Consider the following 20,573-nt stretch of genomic DNA (forward strand, 5'->3'; position numbering starts at 1 on the left):
TTACTGATTACTGTTCGGAAGAAGTTCTAAAAAAATAAATCTTGCTAATAAAAAAAATATTTTTCATCTTTTTTAATATTTCGGTAGTTGAGGGTCTATTGAAAAAACGCAGCACTGCTTAGATTGCATTTTTCGGGAACAAAACTCTTTCTCCGAAGCGTTTTTTTCCGATACGACAAACACTGAATAGACACCAAAAAGTTAAGTACATATATTTTTTGACGTTTCTTATTTTTCATTTGCTTAGAAGACTCTCATTTGTATCTAAAGCTTAGAATTTGTCAAACAAACAGTAGACGAAAATAACCTTAGTGATTCTATTAGCTGAATCTACAATTTCGTTCTCACAGCTGTTCAATGTTCACTTTTTGTCTGATCTCATACCCCTTGATCCATTTTTTTTGTTAACACGCATTGTAAAGTAACGAGACATTGAAGTTTCAAGAACAATAGTACAGAAATCAGAAGTAATTTTACTGGTCTAAAAGAAATATGATTGCCTGTTGTGCTCTCGTACTTGATTTTTCATTTGAAAATGAACCTATATTTCTCAACAATATTACTCAAGAAGGTCCTGAGGCGCTGATTTTTTAAATATTTTTTGAAGAACTGCTGTTTCGCTTATTGAGTAGAACTGTCCACAAAAATAATTTTCCCGTTTCACCTTTCATTCTAAAAAATCTTGAAAGCTTTCTACAACTCTACAAGTTTGAAGATTGCTTCCTGAAAGCTCTACTGAAGCCGTTTGAAATACCCATCGACTTTTATATTCAAGAGTTCACCAAAATCTGTTTTGGTTAAAACATTTTTGTGCTTCGGAATGTTATGAGCAAACGCACAGTACCGAGTCACCTTATTTTACTACCTTGATTGTAGCCAACTGCAGACATACAATACAAAGGTTGGAGTTAAAATTTTGGAAAAACTCTTTGGATCACGCAGAAGTCATGACTAAAAATCTACTCAAAACCAAATCAACTCACGCCAAGCGTTCGAACACATAAGATGGTGCAGTAGACTCAGCTGACTAATTGTATAAAACTAGAGTGACAATGTTTCAAGATACAGTTTCATGATAAACACCTTGAATATATGACTAACCTTTCCATGGCTTATCCTTGTTCTTGGCCAGATCCACGTCAGGCACACCCACTCTGAAAGTCTCTAAAGCAAACAAAGATACACTAAACATCAATATATTTGAGATCAAATTGCTTAAAAAGCTAATTTCGCTTCAACTTGAGGTTTACGTGTCAGTTACTACAAAGAGGCACCGTTTCGGCAATTATTACAAAGAGGCTACGAAAAATAATTATGTTTTTTGCATTCAAGTCCAGATACCAGAAAAACGATTCGAGTTAATAATTGAGCGGATAATGCACTCAAAGCGAAAACGTAAAGAATTCACAAGGGTGATAAAGAACACGCGTTTCAGCATACGAGGAAATTCACTTAAAAATTGGAGCACATGAGCATTGAAATATAGAACTCTATATATCATATCCTTTTAGGCAATTTGAACATAGCTACCATATGTTAGAACTTTTGCCAAGTCCGGACTTCTGCCCATATTATAACATTCACAAATACAGAAGAGTACGTGAACCGAATGACGTCGGGCAAATTGCTCTCAGACGAACGGCCAGCGATTGGCTTTTGTAGTAGCCAGCTGGGGCTTAGGGATGCTAGAAATAGGGAGTGCATTAGAGGGAAGCGGGGTGGGCGTCTCGAAGGGGGGGGGGAGGTCGAGCGACAGGGGGAGGGTTTCGATGGCCGCACGGGGGAGGGTTTCGATGGCCGCACGGGGGAGGGAGGTTCAAATCGACAGGTGGAGGAGGGTGCACCAGTGGGTGAAGGGGATTGATGGGAGGGGTCGACTGGTTGGGGTAAAACTCTATGATTAAGAGTCGATAGATAAATAAAAGGTAAGCGTTTTCTAACTGTTCTATTCAATTCTTTAGTAGTTTACTTGTATTGAAATAACAACTTGACAAAACTTCAAATCTCTTTTATGAATATTGTTTGAAGCGATGGTGAGGCTAATTGTTTACTTAGAGTAAACATTCTAAAAATAGTTTTTATGAGAGTTTCTGTTCGAAAGTTACAATTTAGAATCGACGTATGTCCCAAACATTTTGGGTGAGAAAATTGTAAACCAATGCCAAAAACATAACAGACTAACGTCGAGCGAATTGCTCTCAAACGACCGGCGAGCGGTTGGCTTTGTCAGTAGCTAGCGACGGTTTAGTGAGGCTAGCTTTACCTTGATTCGACTCTGCAACTTTTAGTTTTCTAGCCTTGTTAGTAAACAAATCAAATAAAAAACTGATATTTTAAAAAAATTGCAAAAGATTGAAAATTTAAAAGAAAAGCTTCCAGATTTCGCAGTAAAAAAGTTTAAAACTTTTTTTTTCTCTGGAGTTATGTCAAGTAACCCATCTGCAAGACTTGCAAAGCTTCGTTGGCCAGTGATCGCTTAACTCAAAAACAAAACTATTCGAAAAATTTGAAAACAATAGCAAATTTTAACAAAATCTTGATAAAATTCACGATATTAAAATCTTCAAAACCATTTCATTGTCTCAAGAGACTATCCATTACCCCTATTTCAAGCTTCAAATAGTTTCACTGGCTCATAAAGATCCCTAAAATTGGAACATGATAATAAAATTGCGACAATTGAAACATAGCCGGAAGACTGCCGGAATAGCAGCGAAAGAATAGACTTGCGTGCCGTATGATAGAGATAGAAACAGATACAGATATAAGTTAAAAAAAAGTTATCGATGCCGCTCAAAAAGCAATATAAAAAAATAAACGATAAATTAATAAAGCTTGTTAAAATTCATTGCGCAGAAGTCTTTTCATTAGGGACCTTTATTACACACTTGAGTTCCTTTGACCTAAACCTAATTCAACATAAACTTAAATTTTAAAGTGCAAAAGTAATTTTATTGAGTGAGGTAAGTCACTTATGATCAAAATCTAATCACGCAAAAAAACTTTTGCTAGAGAGTGAGAAAAGACGTCACGCGCGCAAAAGCAGTTAGTGAGAGGAAGAAGTCATTCAGAAAATTAGACTTTTCAGCTTTGAGATGCGAAATGTAAAACGAAAAAAGAGCGTCAGACAAAACAAAAAACCAAAAGCACCGCGATATAGCTTCGCTCAGATTACAGCTTCGCAGCTAAAACAAGGAAAACTTCAAAGGAAAGAGCTGCTAAGTGCTATATTGACCAAAACCCTATAAGCCAAATCTCGCATAGCACTACAAAAAAATATGTTCGAATAGTAGTAGAATGTGAAAAAATAGCCGGCAGAATGCCGGAAAATAGCCGCGATAGACGCTTGCGGCCTTAAATGAATTGAAACAACCAAAGAACTAAGATAGACAGATCGACCACCGTCCTTTAATAGAACGCTAGACTTTTTGGGTTATATTCGGACTCTCAATTTTATGACACATACGGTCTATAAGAAAAAAGTCTAAAAGAGCTTTTCAAAATTGATATTAAAAAATAAAGACTAATAATCAAGAATTAGGGCATGTAAAGTTGGCACTACTTAGATGCACTATTAATTAGTAAATGTTCATAAAATTTGAATTTCCATAAGTGAGTTCAGAAGTCATTTTTTTGCGTGAGGTAAGTCACGCAATTGACCTAAAAGCACCAATGACGTCACATATACAAATTTCAACTGCAAAGCTGTAGAAGTCACTGAAGTCATTGGAAAAGTCATTTCCAAGAAGTCAGGTCGTAAGAATCCTCGATGGAGACAACGAATTGAAAACATAGCAGGCCAAGTCCTGAAAAACAATTCAAAGAATTGTATTAATTTATGACCTGACAATCATTTATTCCGGTTTAAAAGGCAAATGAGAGCTGTTAGTAATGAGACTGAGCAATAAAACAACACAAGAACAAGCAAGACTAAAAAATCAACTTTTATTTTTTTTGAAAAGACAGGATCAACATCCAAACACAACTGAATTCAAACATATGAAGTGAAACTGGCAACCATATTACACTATTTCTCATTAGCAACCTGTCATTAAAAGTCGACGACTCCTCTCACTAATATATAAGAAAACCAACGTTTATTTTTTGAGAAGATAGGATCAACATCCAAAGACAACCGAGTTCAAACATATGAATTGAAACTAGCAACTATATTACACTATTTCTCATTAGCAACCTGTCATTAGCAATAAGTACACATACTAGCAAAAATAAAAAAATCACTAAGAATTTTTTGAAAGACGAACAAGCGTATAAGTCACAAAAAGAAAAAGCGATGAACTGAAATGACTTTCTTTAAATGAAGCCTTCTTTTTAGCACCCAATGAGATCTGTCAACAATGAGACTAAGAGTTAAAACCACAAAGTTGGAAAAACTAACAAAAAATTCGATAATTAATATTGCAGACAATTAGTGTCAAAGTCATAGAAAGCATTAGCTTTGAACAAAAACGATAAAACCGATAAATTCAACTCCTATTATCAGCATCAAAGAACTGTCCCCAATGAGATTAAATGATAAGACATCAAAATGTACAACAAATACTAGCAGAACTCAAAAATTCACTCAAAATTCTTGAGAAAACGTCATGACAACCACTAGCTATTAGCCCGAGCCATTAATTAGATTCTTTTCTGCCTGATTAGCAACCAATCAGACCTTTCCTTGATGATACTAAGTGATAAGACAACATATATTTTAAAATAGGGGGCAAAATCTAAAATTCACTAAAATTTTATGACAACAAATAGTGGCAAAGTCATAAAAAAAGTTATAGCGGACCCTTAATGAATTCATGCAAAGGCTAATAGGCACAATTAGAACATATATGTACCGTCTTAAAAGCACTGAAGGAGAGGAAACTCTGAAAACAGAAGTCAAAGTGACGCACCTGAAAAAAAATCCATCTCAAAAACCGCGAAATTGTTCCAACACCAATTTCTCACTCCACTTTAAAGGTAATCTGAAAAAAGTCACTCCTCAAACCTACTCTATTGTCCGCTCCCTTTACTATTTTAGTGTGACCAAAATCTAATTTGACTTATCACTGGCGTGAAAATGACGAAAAAAGCGTGAACAGATCTTAAAAAAAGACAGCGCACCAATACAATTCAAATTCTTTGAATTGTAAAAAAAACACGATTTCCCCAATAATAGCCGCTATCGCTTCGCGGCTATAAAAAAACTCAGTAAGATGAATTTTATAGAGTTGTTCAGTGATAACGTGGCAAAGAATTTGTGGTGTTTGATAATGATCTGAACAAAGTGTAGAAGAAAACGAAAGAAGAGAACTGCTACGGCATATCAAATCATCGCCTTCTTGTATATTCGTTTCCTTCTGAAAGCTGTAAAATGACAATTTAGTAACTAATTTGTGGTCTTTGATAATGTAGACCGATGCAAGTAGAAGAAAAAGGAAGCTCTTGCTGAGAGTCAAACCATCGGCTCCTCGCCTAGTTTTGTCTTATCATTGTTTTAATGACTGAGCTTAAATTAATTTTTCTTTAAATTTTCTCCTTTTTAAATTTTCACCATTGAGAATTGATCCGCTGTCGTTACAAAACCAGCGACATAAAATCTAAATCATGGCCGACTACGGTTGGCCAAATTGCTCTTTAACGGCAACGGGGGTTCAATGATGGGGGGGGGGGGGTTACATAAGCCAGAGAGGGGGTATAACATCACCGAGGGGCTTCAGATAATGGCATTAGAGCTTATTATAGACCACTTTAATATTTAAATTGATTACGGAACCTAATTCAGGCGAATTTCTGCTTTGCTTTTTAGTAGTAAAATAACCAAAAGCTGCTTCGAAATAAGTTAGCGGCCTAAATTTTAGATGAGAGCAGTTTATATCAAACAAAAATCAAGAGATGAAGCGTGATAACAGTCACTCGAAAAGTCAAAGCGAAAGGCGACAAATCGGTCAAGCCAAAAAATCACATCAGCCCGCAGTTCTGGTATAATTGCTACGTCTGATAGCAATTAAAAATAATTCGATTTAAAGTACTACCTGGAGGAATTTCCAAAGAGCCGTACATATCTTCGAGTGGTAACCCAGGAAGGATTTACCGCAACTAACATGTCGCATTTATTGAAATAAAGGTTCAAGTTTTTTCACTATTATTACATATGTTACCAACCTCGTAGCTTCCCATATTGATCGTTGATCTCCGGTGACAGCAGATCACAGGCCATTCGTCCATAGAAGTCCCTAACAAATGGACCCACTAGAGTGGGCTCAGGTCCATCTAGATCCATGTGTCTCTTCTTCTTAATCGAGGGAACCAGAAACATGCTGAACAATACAATTAAATCAAAATCAGCATTTGAAAGGAGGATATTTCAGTAGCATTAAATCCTCTGAATTAATGCAGACACGAACTAAACATTTGACTGAAAAAATCAAAGAGAAGAGGTCACCGATCTACCGAAGGGGCACTTTGCAGAATGAGAAAAATTGAGAATCAACGACTGGCGAGCGGTTGGCTTCGTCAAGAGCTAACTGCGGCTTAGGCAGGCTAGCTTTAGTTTAATTGATGGGCCTGCGGTGGACATAAGGAGACGGGGTGGTGTTGAGCGCGTGTTCGGGTTCACGGGTGGAATGATGTGGAGTGGGGGGGGGGGAGGGGGGTGGGAAAAGGAGGTGGTGGTGGCATCGGTGCTGCGAGTGTGGGGTGGGGGGTGGTTTAAGGGAGAGGGGTCAAACTTCAAACACTTCAAGCAAGAAGTGAAATCCAAAGAATCTTATAGATTAAAACGGTCGAGCAATTATTTTGCATAAAGACACACGTTAACAACAATCGCTTAAAACTTCGTTCGAGAGCAATTAAACATGGCCATATGTAGCTGATCTTTTACTTATTTATCATAAATAAATTGTAACGGCCCGTACCAACTCTTATTTGTTTATACAAAACCTTAATAGCCTAAGAGCACGCATTATTCACACATGACAATAAAATGAGTGAGCTGAAAATTTGTTCATGGGGGAGAGGGAGCGGTTGTGAAGCCTTAAAATGAGCCAAAAATAATTCCAAAAAAGTCAAAATGCCGCATGTGAGCAAAAAACCACTAGCGAGAAAAAGAAATGTGGTTCAAACAAAAAAAACTATGCCTAGATTGAACTACGAATGTATAGGGAAAACCATTTAGAAAAAAAATCCGATCCAAAAAACTGAAAAAAAAACAGTAAAAATTAAACTGAAAAACTGCCACATGTGAACAAAAAAACAGCTAGCAATAAAGCGAATTTTTGTTCAAACTCATTTTTCTCATTCTATTTCAAAATAAGAGTTTAAAAATTTCAAGTTGCAAAACCACTCGCTTGTTCGCGCCACTTCCTGTTCCGGCGTGACCAAAACCACTACTCCAATTTTACTTCAAAAATCATGAAACATAGCAGGACAAGTCCTGAAATACAATTCAAAGAACTGTCTAGTTTATGGCATGACAATCATTTACTCCTCTTTAAAAGGCAAATGAGAGCTGTTAGTAATGAGACTTAGAAATAAAACAACATAAGAACAACAAGCGAGACTAAAAATTCAACTTTTATTTTTTGAAAAGACACCATCAATATCAAAAAACAACTGCTATGAGCTGAAACTGTCAACTATATTCCTCTAACTCTCATTTGCAACTCGCCATTAAAGGTCGACGAGTCCTCTCATTAACATTAAAGACAAAAATAACCAAAAAAAAATGCAATAAAATTTGCTGAAACTTTTTGAAAGCACTTTGTATAAAGTCACACACGGCAAACGCAACTGAAAGATAAAATTACATCAATTAACTGAGTCCTCAAGGACCAATGTTAACACCTGTCATAAATGAGATTAAGTGATAAGACAGCAATGAGTACAACAAATACTATCAAAACTAAAAAATCAATAACATTTTTTTTTAAAAAATGAACAAGCGTATAAGACACAGAAAGCAATAGCTAAGAACTGAAATGACTTGCTTTAATTGGAGCCTTTTAGGCAACCAATGACACTTGTCAATAAAGGCACTAAGATTTAAGACAACAAAGTTGCAAAGAAAAACTCGCAAAACTCAAAAAATTTTATGATTATTATTGAAAACAATTAGTATCAAAGTCATAGAAAGCTTTAGCTTTTTTTAACAAAAACAATTAAATCGATCAACTTAACCCCTATTAGCAGCATCAGAGACCTGTCCCCGATAAGATTAATTGATAAAACTTCGAAAAGTACAATAAATACTAACAGAACTCAAAAAATAACTAAAAATTTTTGAGAAAAAGTATAGTGTCAAAGTCATGAAAACTACTAGCTATTAACTCGAGCCATTAATTGAGCTCTTTTATTCCTCAATAACAAACAATCAGACCTGTCATTGATGATACTATGAGATAAGACAACAGAGCATAACTGACTAACGTCGGGCGAATTGCTCTCAAACGACTGGCGAGCTGTTGGCTTCGTCAGTAGCTAGGCACGGTTTAGTGAGGCTACCTTTAGCTTAATTGAAGAGGCGTAAGTGAGTTCAGAGGGATGGATGCACTGGAGGGCTGATGGGGTGGCAACATTGGAGGGGGTAAACCTCTAACAATTGATAATTTTTTTAAAAAAAGGGGCAAAAGGTAAAATTCACTAATATTTTATGACAACAAATAGTGGCAGCCATAAAAACTGTTAGCTGCCCCTTACTGAATTCAAGCAAAGGCAAATAGGCACAATTAGAACACATATGTACTGTTTTAAAAGCACTGATGGAGAGGAAACTCTGAAAAGAGAAGTCAAGTTGACGCACCTGAAAAAAAATCCATATTATAAAACCGCCAAATTGTTCAAACACCGATTTCTCACTCCACTTTAAAGGTAATTTGAAAAAAGTTACGCCTCAAACCTGCTCCCATTTTTCGCTCCCTTTATTATTTCAGTGAGACCAAAATCACCATTCTAATTTGACTTCTCACTGACGTGAAAAAGCCGAAAAAAGCATGACCAGATCTTAAAAAAAGACAGCGCACCAATACAATTCAAATTCTTTGAATTTTAAAAGAGACAGCGCCCCAAAACAATTCAATTTCTTCGGATTGTAAAAAGGAGAGGACTAAATAATAGCCGTTGAAAGGCTGACGGCTGCTATTAAACAAGCAATATATAAATAGAAAACAGCCAAATTTTTGTTAGGTAAGTGGTTGTGTGGTGGGGGCCCTAGATAGGTGCGAGAGGTGTTGGTAGTTGGAGAGGTTAATTTGCTGTAAGGGTGGCAAGACTAAGATAGTTGTGGCCGGAAGGGGTGGTTTAGGCAGTAAATTTGTGTCCAGGGGGTAGGTATGGCGTTTAGTTAAGTGTAGGTTGGTGGGGGTACGTAATTAAGGGGGGGGGGGGGTTAATGTGTAGGTGGGGGATAAGTATTTAAGTATTGGCTATAGGTGGGGAGTGGTTAGGCAGGAGCTTTGATAGGTGGATGTTGGTCTGTACCTTAGATAGGTAGGAGAAACTTTTATGGGACCAAAAACTCTCAAAATGACCTTTTCACCTTGAATATTTCCATCAGTTTTTAATTACTATAGAATACAAACAAAGTTACGGTTGAAGTCCATAGTCAACTTTCATAACCAGAGATAGATGTTCGCAAAGAAGGAAGTCAGATCATGATCAAACAAAACATACCCGGCAGATTGCCGTAAAATAGCCGCCGTTGATCCCCATAACTCTTTTGGGATTGAAAGAAAAGAAAATATCAACAAAAATTGATTTTTGAATAAAATATTTTTAAGTGCGATTTATTTTGATGTCGTTGCGTAATTTAACATACTCCTGTCTCTCAGTGCGAGGCTACAGGGTCTAGTATCAATACCAATAAGCATTAAAGATAGTAACTAAAACTTTTGAGAACAAAGTTCAAGTACCGGGCGTCTAAAAATCGATTTTATGGGTTTATCCCGTTTCTATTTCTGACTTTGATTTTTTTTAATACTGACTCTCTTCATTTTGAATTGCTTTGCTGAGCAGCTGCTGTTTAAAAGGACTTTGAGCAGAATGACAGAAGAGTGAAACTAGCCTAGAGAAGTCAAAAAGATTTCACGCAAAATGTCGAAAAAGCGGCAAAATGTGTCAGGAAAAAATGTTCAAACTTATTTTTTCTCTGAGGAGTTCTGTCTTGTAACTCATCTGCAACATTTAAAAAGTTTCGTTGGCCAATAAAGATAGTTACTCAAAATATGACAAAATTCAAAAAATTTAAAAACATAGCCGGCAGATTGCCGGAATAGCTGCGAAAGAATAGACCTGCGTGCCATATAATAGAGATAGAAAGATAGATCTAAATTGAAAAAAAAATCGACGCCGCTCAAAAAGCTAGGTAAAAAAACATTCAGCGATAAATTGGTAAAGCTTGTTAAAATTCATTCCACAGAAGCCTCTTATTAGGGACCTTTACTGGACATATGAGTTCCTTTGACCTTAAACAAATTCAAATTAAACTTATGTTTTAAAGTGCAAAAGTCATTTTATTGAGTGAGGTAAGTCACATACGATCAAAATCTAACCACGCAAATAACCTAAAAAATTTCGGTAAAGCGAGTGAGAAATGACGTCACGCGCGCAAGAGCCGTTAGTGAGAGGAAGAAGTCATTCAAAAAATTTGACTTTTTCAGCTTTGCTGTGTGAACAAATGTAAAACGAAAAAAGAGTGTCAGACGACGAAACAAAAAACCAAGAGCACCCACCGCAATATAGCTACGCTCAGCTTACAGCTTCGCAGCTATAAACAATCAAAAAAATTTAAATTACAAGCTTTATTTAAAAAATTACTTGTATTTGCAATCTAAAAAAAACAGAAGACTATTTTGTTGCCGCTGGTAACTCTGCAATAACATACTAGCAAACTCAATAGCAGCAAACCCCTGGCCACTGAGGAAAAGGACTAAAATTTCAGGAAGTCAAAGAAAAAATTACAATTTGAAAATCGCTAAAATTTGTAATATTAAAATCTTGAAACACATTCACCATTACCAATAGAAACTATGCAGTAACCCATTATCAAAACCTAAAGGAAATTTTTTGGCTGTTCAGGTTAGAGAAACCTAAAAATTAACAATTTTCAAAAATTTGAAAAAATTGGCTTACGCCATGGCCAACAAAAATTTTGCAGTAAAGTATTAGCAAATCCTAGACGAGATTTCTTGCCCCCTGGAGCTGGAAAACTTGAATAATGACAATTAATGTCAGAAAATTGGAAAAAACTGCAAGTTTAATAAAAAAATGGTTAAATTCGTGAAGTTTAAAACCGTTCCATTGCCACTAGAAGCTATAAAATAACCTATTATTGTGACACCAAGAGCTGAAACAAAAAAATATTCAAAAGCTTGAAAAATTTTTAAAAATTAGAATAAATTACCGTGTTTATGTTTAGTGTAGCAATACATATAGCTCTTAAAATGGCCATGAAAAGTAATTACGTCTTGCAAAAGACCTTCACCAACTTTTACAAACCTCAATTTCAGACTGGTCCAACAAAAAATCCGAAAAAATACGAAAAAACTGCAACATTATGGGTTCAAAAACTACTGAAAATGACCTGTTAACCTTGAAAGATTTAAAAAAAGACAGAGCACCAATACAATCTAATTCTTGGATTGTAAAAAAATAGGAGCGCTATAATAGCCGGCTGAGAAGATGAGGGCGGCTATTAATAATGCTTCAAATTAAACACCAATATTCCTCTTCGAGTAGTAGAAATCAAGATCACCGCAACATGGCTACGCTCAGCTGATAGCTTCGCAGCTATAATAAAAGATAAGCGCACAAAATTCTGATTTTTCACTTAAATTGGATCTAATTTTTTAAATAAAATGCGCGTGTCTCACTTTGCCATTATGATCATTTTGCTGACGCCAGGGGAGGACAAGTCTGCTTGTTTCTGGACACCTCCAAACTCTGCTGACTTGGGTCTGTACTGAGCCAGAGTGTGCAGTGCTGTCATTCCGATCTACAATCAATCATTTCTTTCGCAAGATTTGTCACAACATAATTCAAAAGGGAGCTCGTTAAGGCGCATAAGATAGAACTATCGAGGTCAAATATTTATTACAAAGTCTTTGCGCTGGAAGAACTTTTGCGGGAAAATTCTACAGATTATCCCTTGAACTACCATTAAACGTAATTTCAAACATAGCAGGTAAATTGTGGGAAAATAGCCGGCATTGACCGGCGTCGAGATCGCCACAGTTAGAGAGAAATAAGAATAATTGACGATTGCCTAACTTTTTTCTTGGTGTCAAAAAATGTGTTCTAATTTGGCCTGCAATTTTATTAGATCCAACAATAATGGCGAATTCAGTTTCTATATTTGAGGACAAAGAGATCAATACTAATACCAATTAGCAGCATACTCTGAACTTTGATCATTTCATGCATTCATCCATGAAACATTGTTTTAGTGCCCGGGATTTATTTGCTCATCCCGTTTCTTTTGATCTTGACTAAAGTTGCGTAAATTTCCTGCTTGAATTCTAACTTCAAGTTGAAACAGCGAATGTGGTCAGTCAGAAGTCAAAGTTGAAAGTGGTGACTCATGTAAAACGAAATTTAAAAATATAGCAGGACGAGTCCTGAATTAAAACACGCAGAACTAAACAAACTAAATACTTTAAAGTCAGCCTCCCTAGAAAAAACAACATTTAATGGTCGGCATAGCACATAACAAATACAAAAACGAAATGGCTCAAATATTATAAATAACTGATTCAAGATTTTAGAAGTCTTTTTCGAAAAAAAACTTTTTACTGAGTCATTGTAAAAATTCAAAAAATAAAAAAAATTAGACGGGAAACACCCCTTTTGTAGCAAACAAATAGGAGACAAAGTAAAAAGACAACAGACAGCAAGTATCGAGACATTCCAATTTAATACAACTCTTAAATTTTCTGTTAAATTCTCTTATTTTCCAACAATAATTTTCTCTTAAATACGTAATAAAGACCGCCCAAATTTTGAACAAATAATAACTGCTTATTAGAAAGCATATAAAAAATTATAGCTACAACCGAGATATAAAGTAAAAAATTTAACAAATGCAGGCACAATATTCGCTAAAGGTTGTTTGAAAACGAATAGCTACAGGATAGATAATGTTAGCTAAAACCTGAAACCGTCAACAAGATTCGATCTTATTTCACGTAGAAAAAAAATCAGATCAGTCAATAGTGAGACTAAGAGACCAAAACCAAAAAGATTAACAATCATTAGCTAATAACGGAACCCATGTTACAGTGTCTGTTTCCAATTTTATTCATAAAGTCTATGACACCTGTCACTACTGATATCGGGTTAAGCAAGAACACTAAGCATGCAAAAATGAAAACAAATCACTGCTCTTTCATCTTGTTTAAAAGAAAAAGCGTCATGGTCACAAAAATTTTTTATAGAAGACAAGAAAACTTCAATTTAACGATATATGCTGAACTAGAGAGCCAGTGAGACCTGTGATTAACGAGCCTAAGAGAGAAAAAACTGCAAATACGGTCAAAACTAAATCAGCGGTTTTTTTTAAAAAAACGTGACAGTCGTGAAATTCGTTATCTAAGAAAAAAAATTTCATCAGAAGAAATTATTCCTTAGGAGAGCCGGGATCTTCCATTAACGAGAATCATTTACAGCACAACGAAAATAACAAAAATGGGCAAAACTCAAAAAAATGATAATATTTTTCAGAATTAGTTGGGTCATACTTGTTTAAAACGTTCAATACGAATTGGAATGTTCGCTCAGCTTTAAATTTAAGTAATTAGAGAGCTAGAGAGACTTGCCAGACTGAGAGACAGGGCAACCAATAGAACAAAAACACTGAGTGAGACTTAAAAAATTACTGATATCATTTGAAAAATAATTGTGACTTAACAGTTGTTTTGATATCAATTGAAAACAATAACCAGTTTAAATAACGCCTTATCAGAGAGCAAATGAGAGTATTCGTCAGTGCGACTCAGACAAAAACAAAAAAAAATTAAAACGGGAGAAAATGAATTTTTAATAATAAAGTTTCCAATACATAAACCATTAACTGACCTTGATGAAACCAAAAAAAACCAATTGATCATTATTAGAACGCATGTACAACCTTGTCAAACCAATTAAAAAAAAACTGCGCGAAAAAACAAGAATATATTTCAAATTGCCACACGTGGAAAAAAATTGTTTAAAATTGAAAAATCTATTCAGACACATATTCATCACACCTATTTAAAAATAGAAGAGTCTGAGGCCATAAAACTCTGACTCTGTCTCTCCGTTCATTCACTACCCAAACTTGACAGCTCGTTGGCAAAAAACGAAAAAAAAAACAAAGAACAGATCTATAAGAGTGTAAAAAACACAGCCGGAAAACGCCAGAATCAACTCGAAAATTCACTTAGCCCCCACTAAAATTTTCTCGCCGAAATAAAAAAAACCATTAGTCTAACAGCAACAGTTTAATCATTTATCTCTCCTTAGGAACTAATGGTGTTGTCATTATTGATATTAGGTGATAAAACAACAGAAATTAAAAAGGTGACAAAAATCTAATTTTCAATAAAATTTTATGACAAATAGCGTCAAAGTAAAGAAAAAGCATTAGGTGTCAATCGATGAGTTCGATGGAATGCAAATGGGAGCCATTAGAATATGAGTATCACCATATTAGCACTCAAGAGGAGAATCACTGAAAACAGCAGTCAAATTGCCGCACTTTAAAAAAAAAACTTTCAAAAACCTAATATTTATTAAACATATACCAACTTCTCACTCCACTTTGAAGGCACAAGAAAAAAGTCACGCTTCAAACTTACTCGCTTTTTAGCTCCCCTTACTGCTCCAACCAGATTGAAATCATCGATTAATTAGACTTTTCACTGACTTGAAAAAGCCGAAAAAAATTGTGAACCAAATACTTTGGATTGCAAAATAGGAGCGCTATAGTAGCCAGTTGAGAAGCTGAGAGCGGCCACTAAAATTCAAACATAGCCGGAAGATTGCCGGAAAATAGCCGCCGTTGACGCGCTTGATGCGCATCGGGATTGAATAAGAAAGAAAAAAAGACAAATTCACCCAATTTTTTCCCGTTTTTTAACAGTATCAAAGTGTTCTAATTTGGCGCGCAGTTTCCGTTAGACTCTTAAACTATACTTAATTCAGCTTCTGAGCTCGAAGGTAATAAACTTGATAGCAATGTCAGCTAGCAAACACTCTAATGAACTTTGATAACCTAATGCACCATGACTTAATAACCGGGCTTTATCGGTTTATCCCGTCTATTTTGATTTTGCTCTTTTGACATTGACCGTATTCACCAATTTGCCTAATTCAGTGCGTGAAGAATTTAAAATCCATTTAGTTGCATCAGTGAGTGAATTAAATCAGAATTCAAACGTGAAAATCGTGACACATGTAAAACGAAAAACGTGATTAAAAACGTGGTAAAGCGAATAAAAAAAATGAGAGCGCCTATATAATAGCCATTGAGAGGCTGACGGCGGCTATTAATAACCTGACTATCATCATGTTTAAAAAATTAGCGCTCTCGTTTCAGCAGAGCTCATAACCCCACAAACAAAAAAAAACATCAGCTCAAAATTATGTTTAAAAAAAACAAAAACCAATTTCTCTTTCCCCATTTCTCGACGTTAATTTATTATAACTATGTGATAAACTTCTTAGGCACGTCATACAATGTAACGGTAAAAAAGCACATATATTCCTCCATTTCCTAAAGAACAATAATAAAAATCAATGAAAAAGGAAGAAGTTTGATTGCAACATAAGGCCGACGAAATCCGTTATTGATATCAAGTAAGGGACATTAAAAAAGGACAAGACAAATGTATTTGTAAATATAATTTTACTGAAACCAACATATAATCAAATGGAAACGTTAAATAAGATAACTTCTGCCTTCTGTATCATAATAATAGCACTCAAAAGAAACACTGAAAACAGCAGTCAAATTGCCGCACGTAAAATAAAAACTTTCAAAAAAACCTAATATTTATTCATATACCAACTCCTCACACCACTTAAAAGGCGGATGATAAATAGTAACGCTTCAAACTTACTAGCTTTTTAGCTCCCCTTACTGCTCCAACCAGATTAAAATCATCGACAATTTGACTTTTCACTGACGTGAAAAAGCCGAAAAAAGTGTGAATAGATCTTTACAAGAGACAGCACACCATTACAATCCAAAAAGTTTGGATTGTAAAATAGAGATGCTGAGGGCGGCTGTTAAAATTTAATAACCTGACTTTCAAAATGTTAACAGATCAAGCCCTTGCGTTTCAGGAGAGCTCATAACCCAACAAACAAAAACACATGAGGTAAAATTAAGTATTAAAAAATGTTTGTTTCCCATTTCTCGACGTTAAGCAATTATAACACGTGACGATGTGATGACTTCTTTAGGCACGTCATACCATGTAACGGTTTAAAAAAGTACATACATTCCTCCATTTCCTAAGGAACATAGTGATAAAAATCAATAAAATACGTTAAATAAGCTCACTTAAGAAAAATCAATGTTAGCTGTCACTACCGCGAGCATATGCCGAGACGACTAAAAGAACAAAAAGCGGGCAAAAATGAAAACCTGCTAATATTTAAGGAAAAGAAGTGTCCGCCATAAAAAAAATCTCTGGTTATTAACTGCAAACATTACATAGAATCAATTTACTGGGACTATGTAATGCGACTGAAACAGAACAAATAACGTCGGACGAATTACTCTCGAACGACTGCCGGCGTTCGAGAAATTTTTCGGGTGCAAGAACTTCTGACAAGTGAGGGTTTCGAATCGGGTTTGGGATGAGAGTCGGTGTCATTACCCACTACCCAACAGAGGCTATATTCAGTCTTTGCACAAATCGGCTTTATCAATTTTAGCAACAGACTTCATTTCTGAATGCGCGCAATTTAAATCACTCGAAAAGAATCAAAAAGTCAAGCATGAAAAAGTCACTAGAGACGTAAAAAAGAAAGACTGTTCCAGAACAACACGGTCAAGCAGAAATTTTGCATAAGACAACCACTTTTATAAGACAAACCACTTTTACTTTGCATAAGACAACCAACTGCTTCAAAATTTGTCTGAGAACAATAAACAACAAATACAGGTGAAACACAAAAATAGCAGTTTTTCTAAACAATGAAGACATAAAAACCCCATTAGCCTCCCGTTGAGAGATTCAAAATAAAAGCAACTACGTAGCATAAAAACACGTGTATTGCCTTTGACAGCATTCGCGAAAATCAAGATCAACGACGTTGAAAAGAAGTCAAAAAGCCGCACTTAATAAATTCTCAAAAAAACGAAAAATTTGATCAAGCACCAATTTCTTATGCCACTTTAAATGCAGGTAGAAAAAAGTTCGAGCTCTACAACTACTCGCTTTTTATTCCTTTAATACTCCATTTTTAATAGAATCACCACTCTAATTTGGCTTCTCATTGACAAGAAAAAGTTGAAAACATGTGAAAAAAATTAGGGCCCCAATACAATCCAAATCCTTTGGACTTCAAAAATTCAAAGAAGTTCAGCAAGCGTTCGCTCTATCAGCAATTAAAAAACAACCGTTTTCTTAGACACAACATACCTGGCAAAATGACAGAAAACAGACGCCACTGTTTCCATAATCCCGATTTAAGGAGTAAAAACAACGCCCCCATGGAAAGTTAAAAAAAACAGGGCCGCTATATTAATTGTGAACAAAGAAATTGTGAACAAGGAATTTTCCATCTGTTTTACAGTTTTTAAGTTAAAAAAATAATCTGAAACAACCGACTAAGGTCGGGCGAATTGCTCTCAAACGACCAGCGAGCGGTTGGCTTTGTCAGTAGCTAGCCACAGTTTAGTGAGGCTAGCTTTAGCTTGATTCGACTCTGCATGTTTTAGTTTTCTAGCCTTTTTAGTAAATAAATAAAAAAAATTGATATTTCAAAAAACTGCAAAATATTGCAAATTTTTAAAAAAAGCTTCCACATTTCGCAGTGAAAATGTTCAAAACTATTTTTTCTCTGGATTTATATCAAGTAACTTATCTGCTTGACCTGAAAATCTTCGTTGGCCAGTAATGATCGTAGAAGAACAAAAACATTCAAAAAATTTTAAAAATCGCAAATTTTACCAAGATCTTGCTGAAATTCAATATATTAAAATCTTAAAAACGATTTTAATGTCTCAAGAAAAACCGGCGAGCGGTTGGCCTCGGCAGTAGCCATCCACGGTTAAATGAGGCTAGCTTTAGCTTGTTTCGACTATTTAACTTAGTTTTCTAGCCTCGTTATTAAATCAAATAAAAAACTGATTTTAAAAATTGCAATATTGCAAAAATTAACAGAAAAGCTTCCAAATTTTGCAGTGAAAATGTTGTAAATTATTTTTTGTCTCTAGAGTTATGACAAGTAACCCATCTGCACGACTTGAAAAGCTTCGTTGGCCAGTAATGATTGTTAACTCAAAAAAGGAGAGAAAATATTCAAAACCTTGAAAACAATCGCAAATTTTAAAATCGTGCAAAAATTCCAAGTAATAAAATCGTCAAAACAATTAATTTGTCTCAAGAGACTATCCATTTTCCCTATTTGAAGCTTTAAACAGTTTCACTGGCTCAAAGATTCATAAACTGGGAACATAATAATTTTCCGAAAATCTGACAAAAATTAAATTGCTAGAAATTTGTCAAAGGTGTAGTCATTAAAATATTGATAATCATTCCATTAACTCTAGAAACTAAGCAACAGCCCATCATCAAAGCTTGGAGAACTAGGACCCTGGTGCCGGAAAAATGATAAAAAATTCAAAAAGATTCAAAAAACTTGAAAAAATTGCAAATATTTTTTACAAATTGTTCTTATTAAAACTGAAAAACATGCAATTATCTAGAAGCTATGCAGTAATCATCAAACGTTTAGGGAGGTTCGTTGGCAATTCAGGTTGGAGAAACCTAAAAAATGACATTTTCAAAAAACTTGAAAATTGTAAATTTTGTCAAAAAAAATTGCTAAAATTAGAGAGGTTAAAATATTGAAAAACAATTCCATAACCCCCAGAAAATATGCAGTAACCTGTAGTACCCTGAGACGACTAAAAGAACAAAAAGCGGGCAAAAATGAAAACCTGCTAATATTTAAGGAAAAGAAGTGTCCGCCATAAAAAAAATCTCTGGTTATTAACTGCAAACATTACATAGAATCAATTTACTGGGACTATGTAATGCGACTGAAACAGAACAAATAACGTCGGACGAATTACTCTCGAACGACTGCCGGCGTGCGAGAAATTTTTCGGGTGCAAGAACTTCTGACAAGTGAGGGTTTCGAATCGGGTTTGGGATGAGAGTCGGTGTCATTACCCACTACCCAACAGAGGCTATATTCAGTCTTTGCACAAATCGGCTTTATCAATTTTAGCAACAGACTTCATTTCTGAATGCGCGCAATTTTAATCACTCGAAAAGAATCAAAAAGTCAAGCATGAAAAAGTCACTAGAGACGTAAAAAAGAAAGACTGTTCCAGAACAACACGGTCAAGCAGAAATTTTGCATAAGACAACCACTTTTATAAGACAAACCACTTTTACTTTGCATAAGACAACCAACTGCTTCAAAATTTGTCTGAGAACAATAAACAACAAATACAGGTGAAACACAAAAAAAGCAGTTTTTCTAAACAATGAAGACATAAAAACCCCATTAGCCTCCCGTTGAGAGATTCAAAATAAAAGCAACTACGTAGCATAAAAACACGTGTATTGCCTTTGACAGCATTCGCGAAAATCAGGATCAACGACGTTGAAAAGAAGTCAAAAAGCCGCACTTAATAAATTCTCAAAAAAACCAAAAATTTGATCAAGCACCAATTTCTTATGCCACTTTAAATGCAGGTAGAAAAAAGTTCGAGCTCTACAACTACTCGCTTTTTATTCCTTTAATACTCCATTTTTAATAGAATCACCACTCTAATTTGGCTTCTCATTGACAAGAAAAAGTTGAAAACATGTGAAAAAAATCAGGGCCCCAATACAATCCAAATCCTTTGGACTTCAAAAACTCAAAGAAGTTCAGCAAGCGTTCGCTCTATCAGCAATTAAAAAACAACCGTTTTCTTAGACACAACATACCTGGCAAAATGACAGAAAACAGACGCCACTGTTTCCATAATCCCAATTTAAGGAGTAAAAACAACGCCCCCATGGAAAGTAAAAAAAAACAGGGCCGCTATATTACTTGTGAACAAATAAATTGTGAACAAGGAATTTTCCATCTGTTTTACAGTTTTTAAGTTAAAAAAAATAATCTGAAACAACCGACTAAGGTCGGGCGAATTGCTCTCAAACGACCAGCGAGCGGTTGGCTTTGTCAGTAGCTAGCCACAGTTTAGTGAGGCTAGCTTTAGCTTTATTCGACTCTGCATGTTTTAGTTTTCTAGCCTTTTTAGTAAATAAATAAAAAAAATTGATATTTTAAAAAACTACAAAATATTGCAAAGTTTTAAAATAAGCTTCCACATTTCGCAGTGAAAATGTTCAAAACTATTTTTTCTCTGG

General features: G+C 35.2%; 2 protein-coding genes across 7 annotated transcripts in view; one reads left to right on the top strand and one right to left on the bottom strand.

The window, feature by feature from the left end:
- Positions 1–20,573, top strand: part of LOC142349931 (uncharacterized) — a 203,613-nt gene that overhangs the window by 37,417 nt on the left and 145,623 nt on the right. The window lies entirely within an intron of this gene.
- LOC142349806 (uncharacterized) overlaps positions 1–20,573 on the bottom strand; it is an 84,402-nt gene that overhangs the window by 25,865 nt on the left and 37,964 nt on the right. For all 6 annotated transcript variants that reach the window (XR_012760849.1, XM_075401588.1, XM_075401585.1 and 3 more), the window contains 3 exons: positions 11,865–11,986; positions 6,163–6,317; positions 1,102–1,164 (listed from right to left, as the gene is read on the bottom strand). Coding sequence is in view for 5 of the 6 variants with exons in the window: in XM_075401588.1 (XP_075257703.1) it covers positions 1,102–1,164; positions 6,163–6,317; positions 11,865–11,986 (340 nt within the window). In the remaining variant the exon portion in view is untranslated. The remainder of the gene's footprint in view (positions 1–1,101; positions 1,165–6,162; positions 6,318–11,864; positions 11,987–20,573) is intronic.

This window comes from Convolutriloba macropyga, chromosome 11 (assembly GCF_964194025.1).
Source record: "Convolutriloba macropyga chromosome 11, txConMacr16.3, whole genome shotgun sequence".
NCBI lineage: Eukaryota > Metazoa > Xenacoelomorpha > Acoela > Convolutidae > Convolutriloba > Convolutriloba macropyga.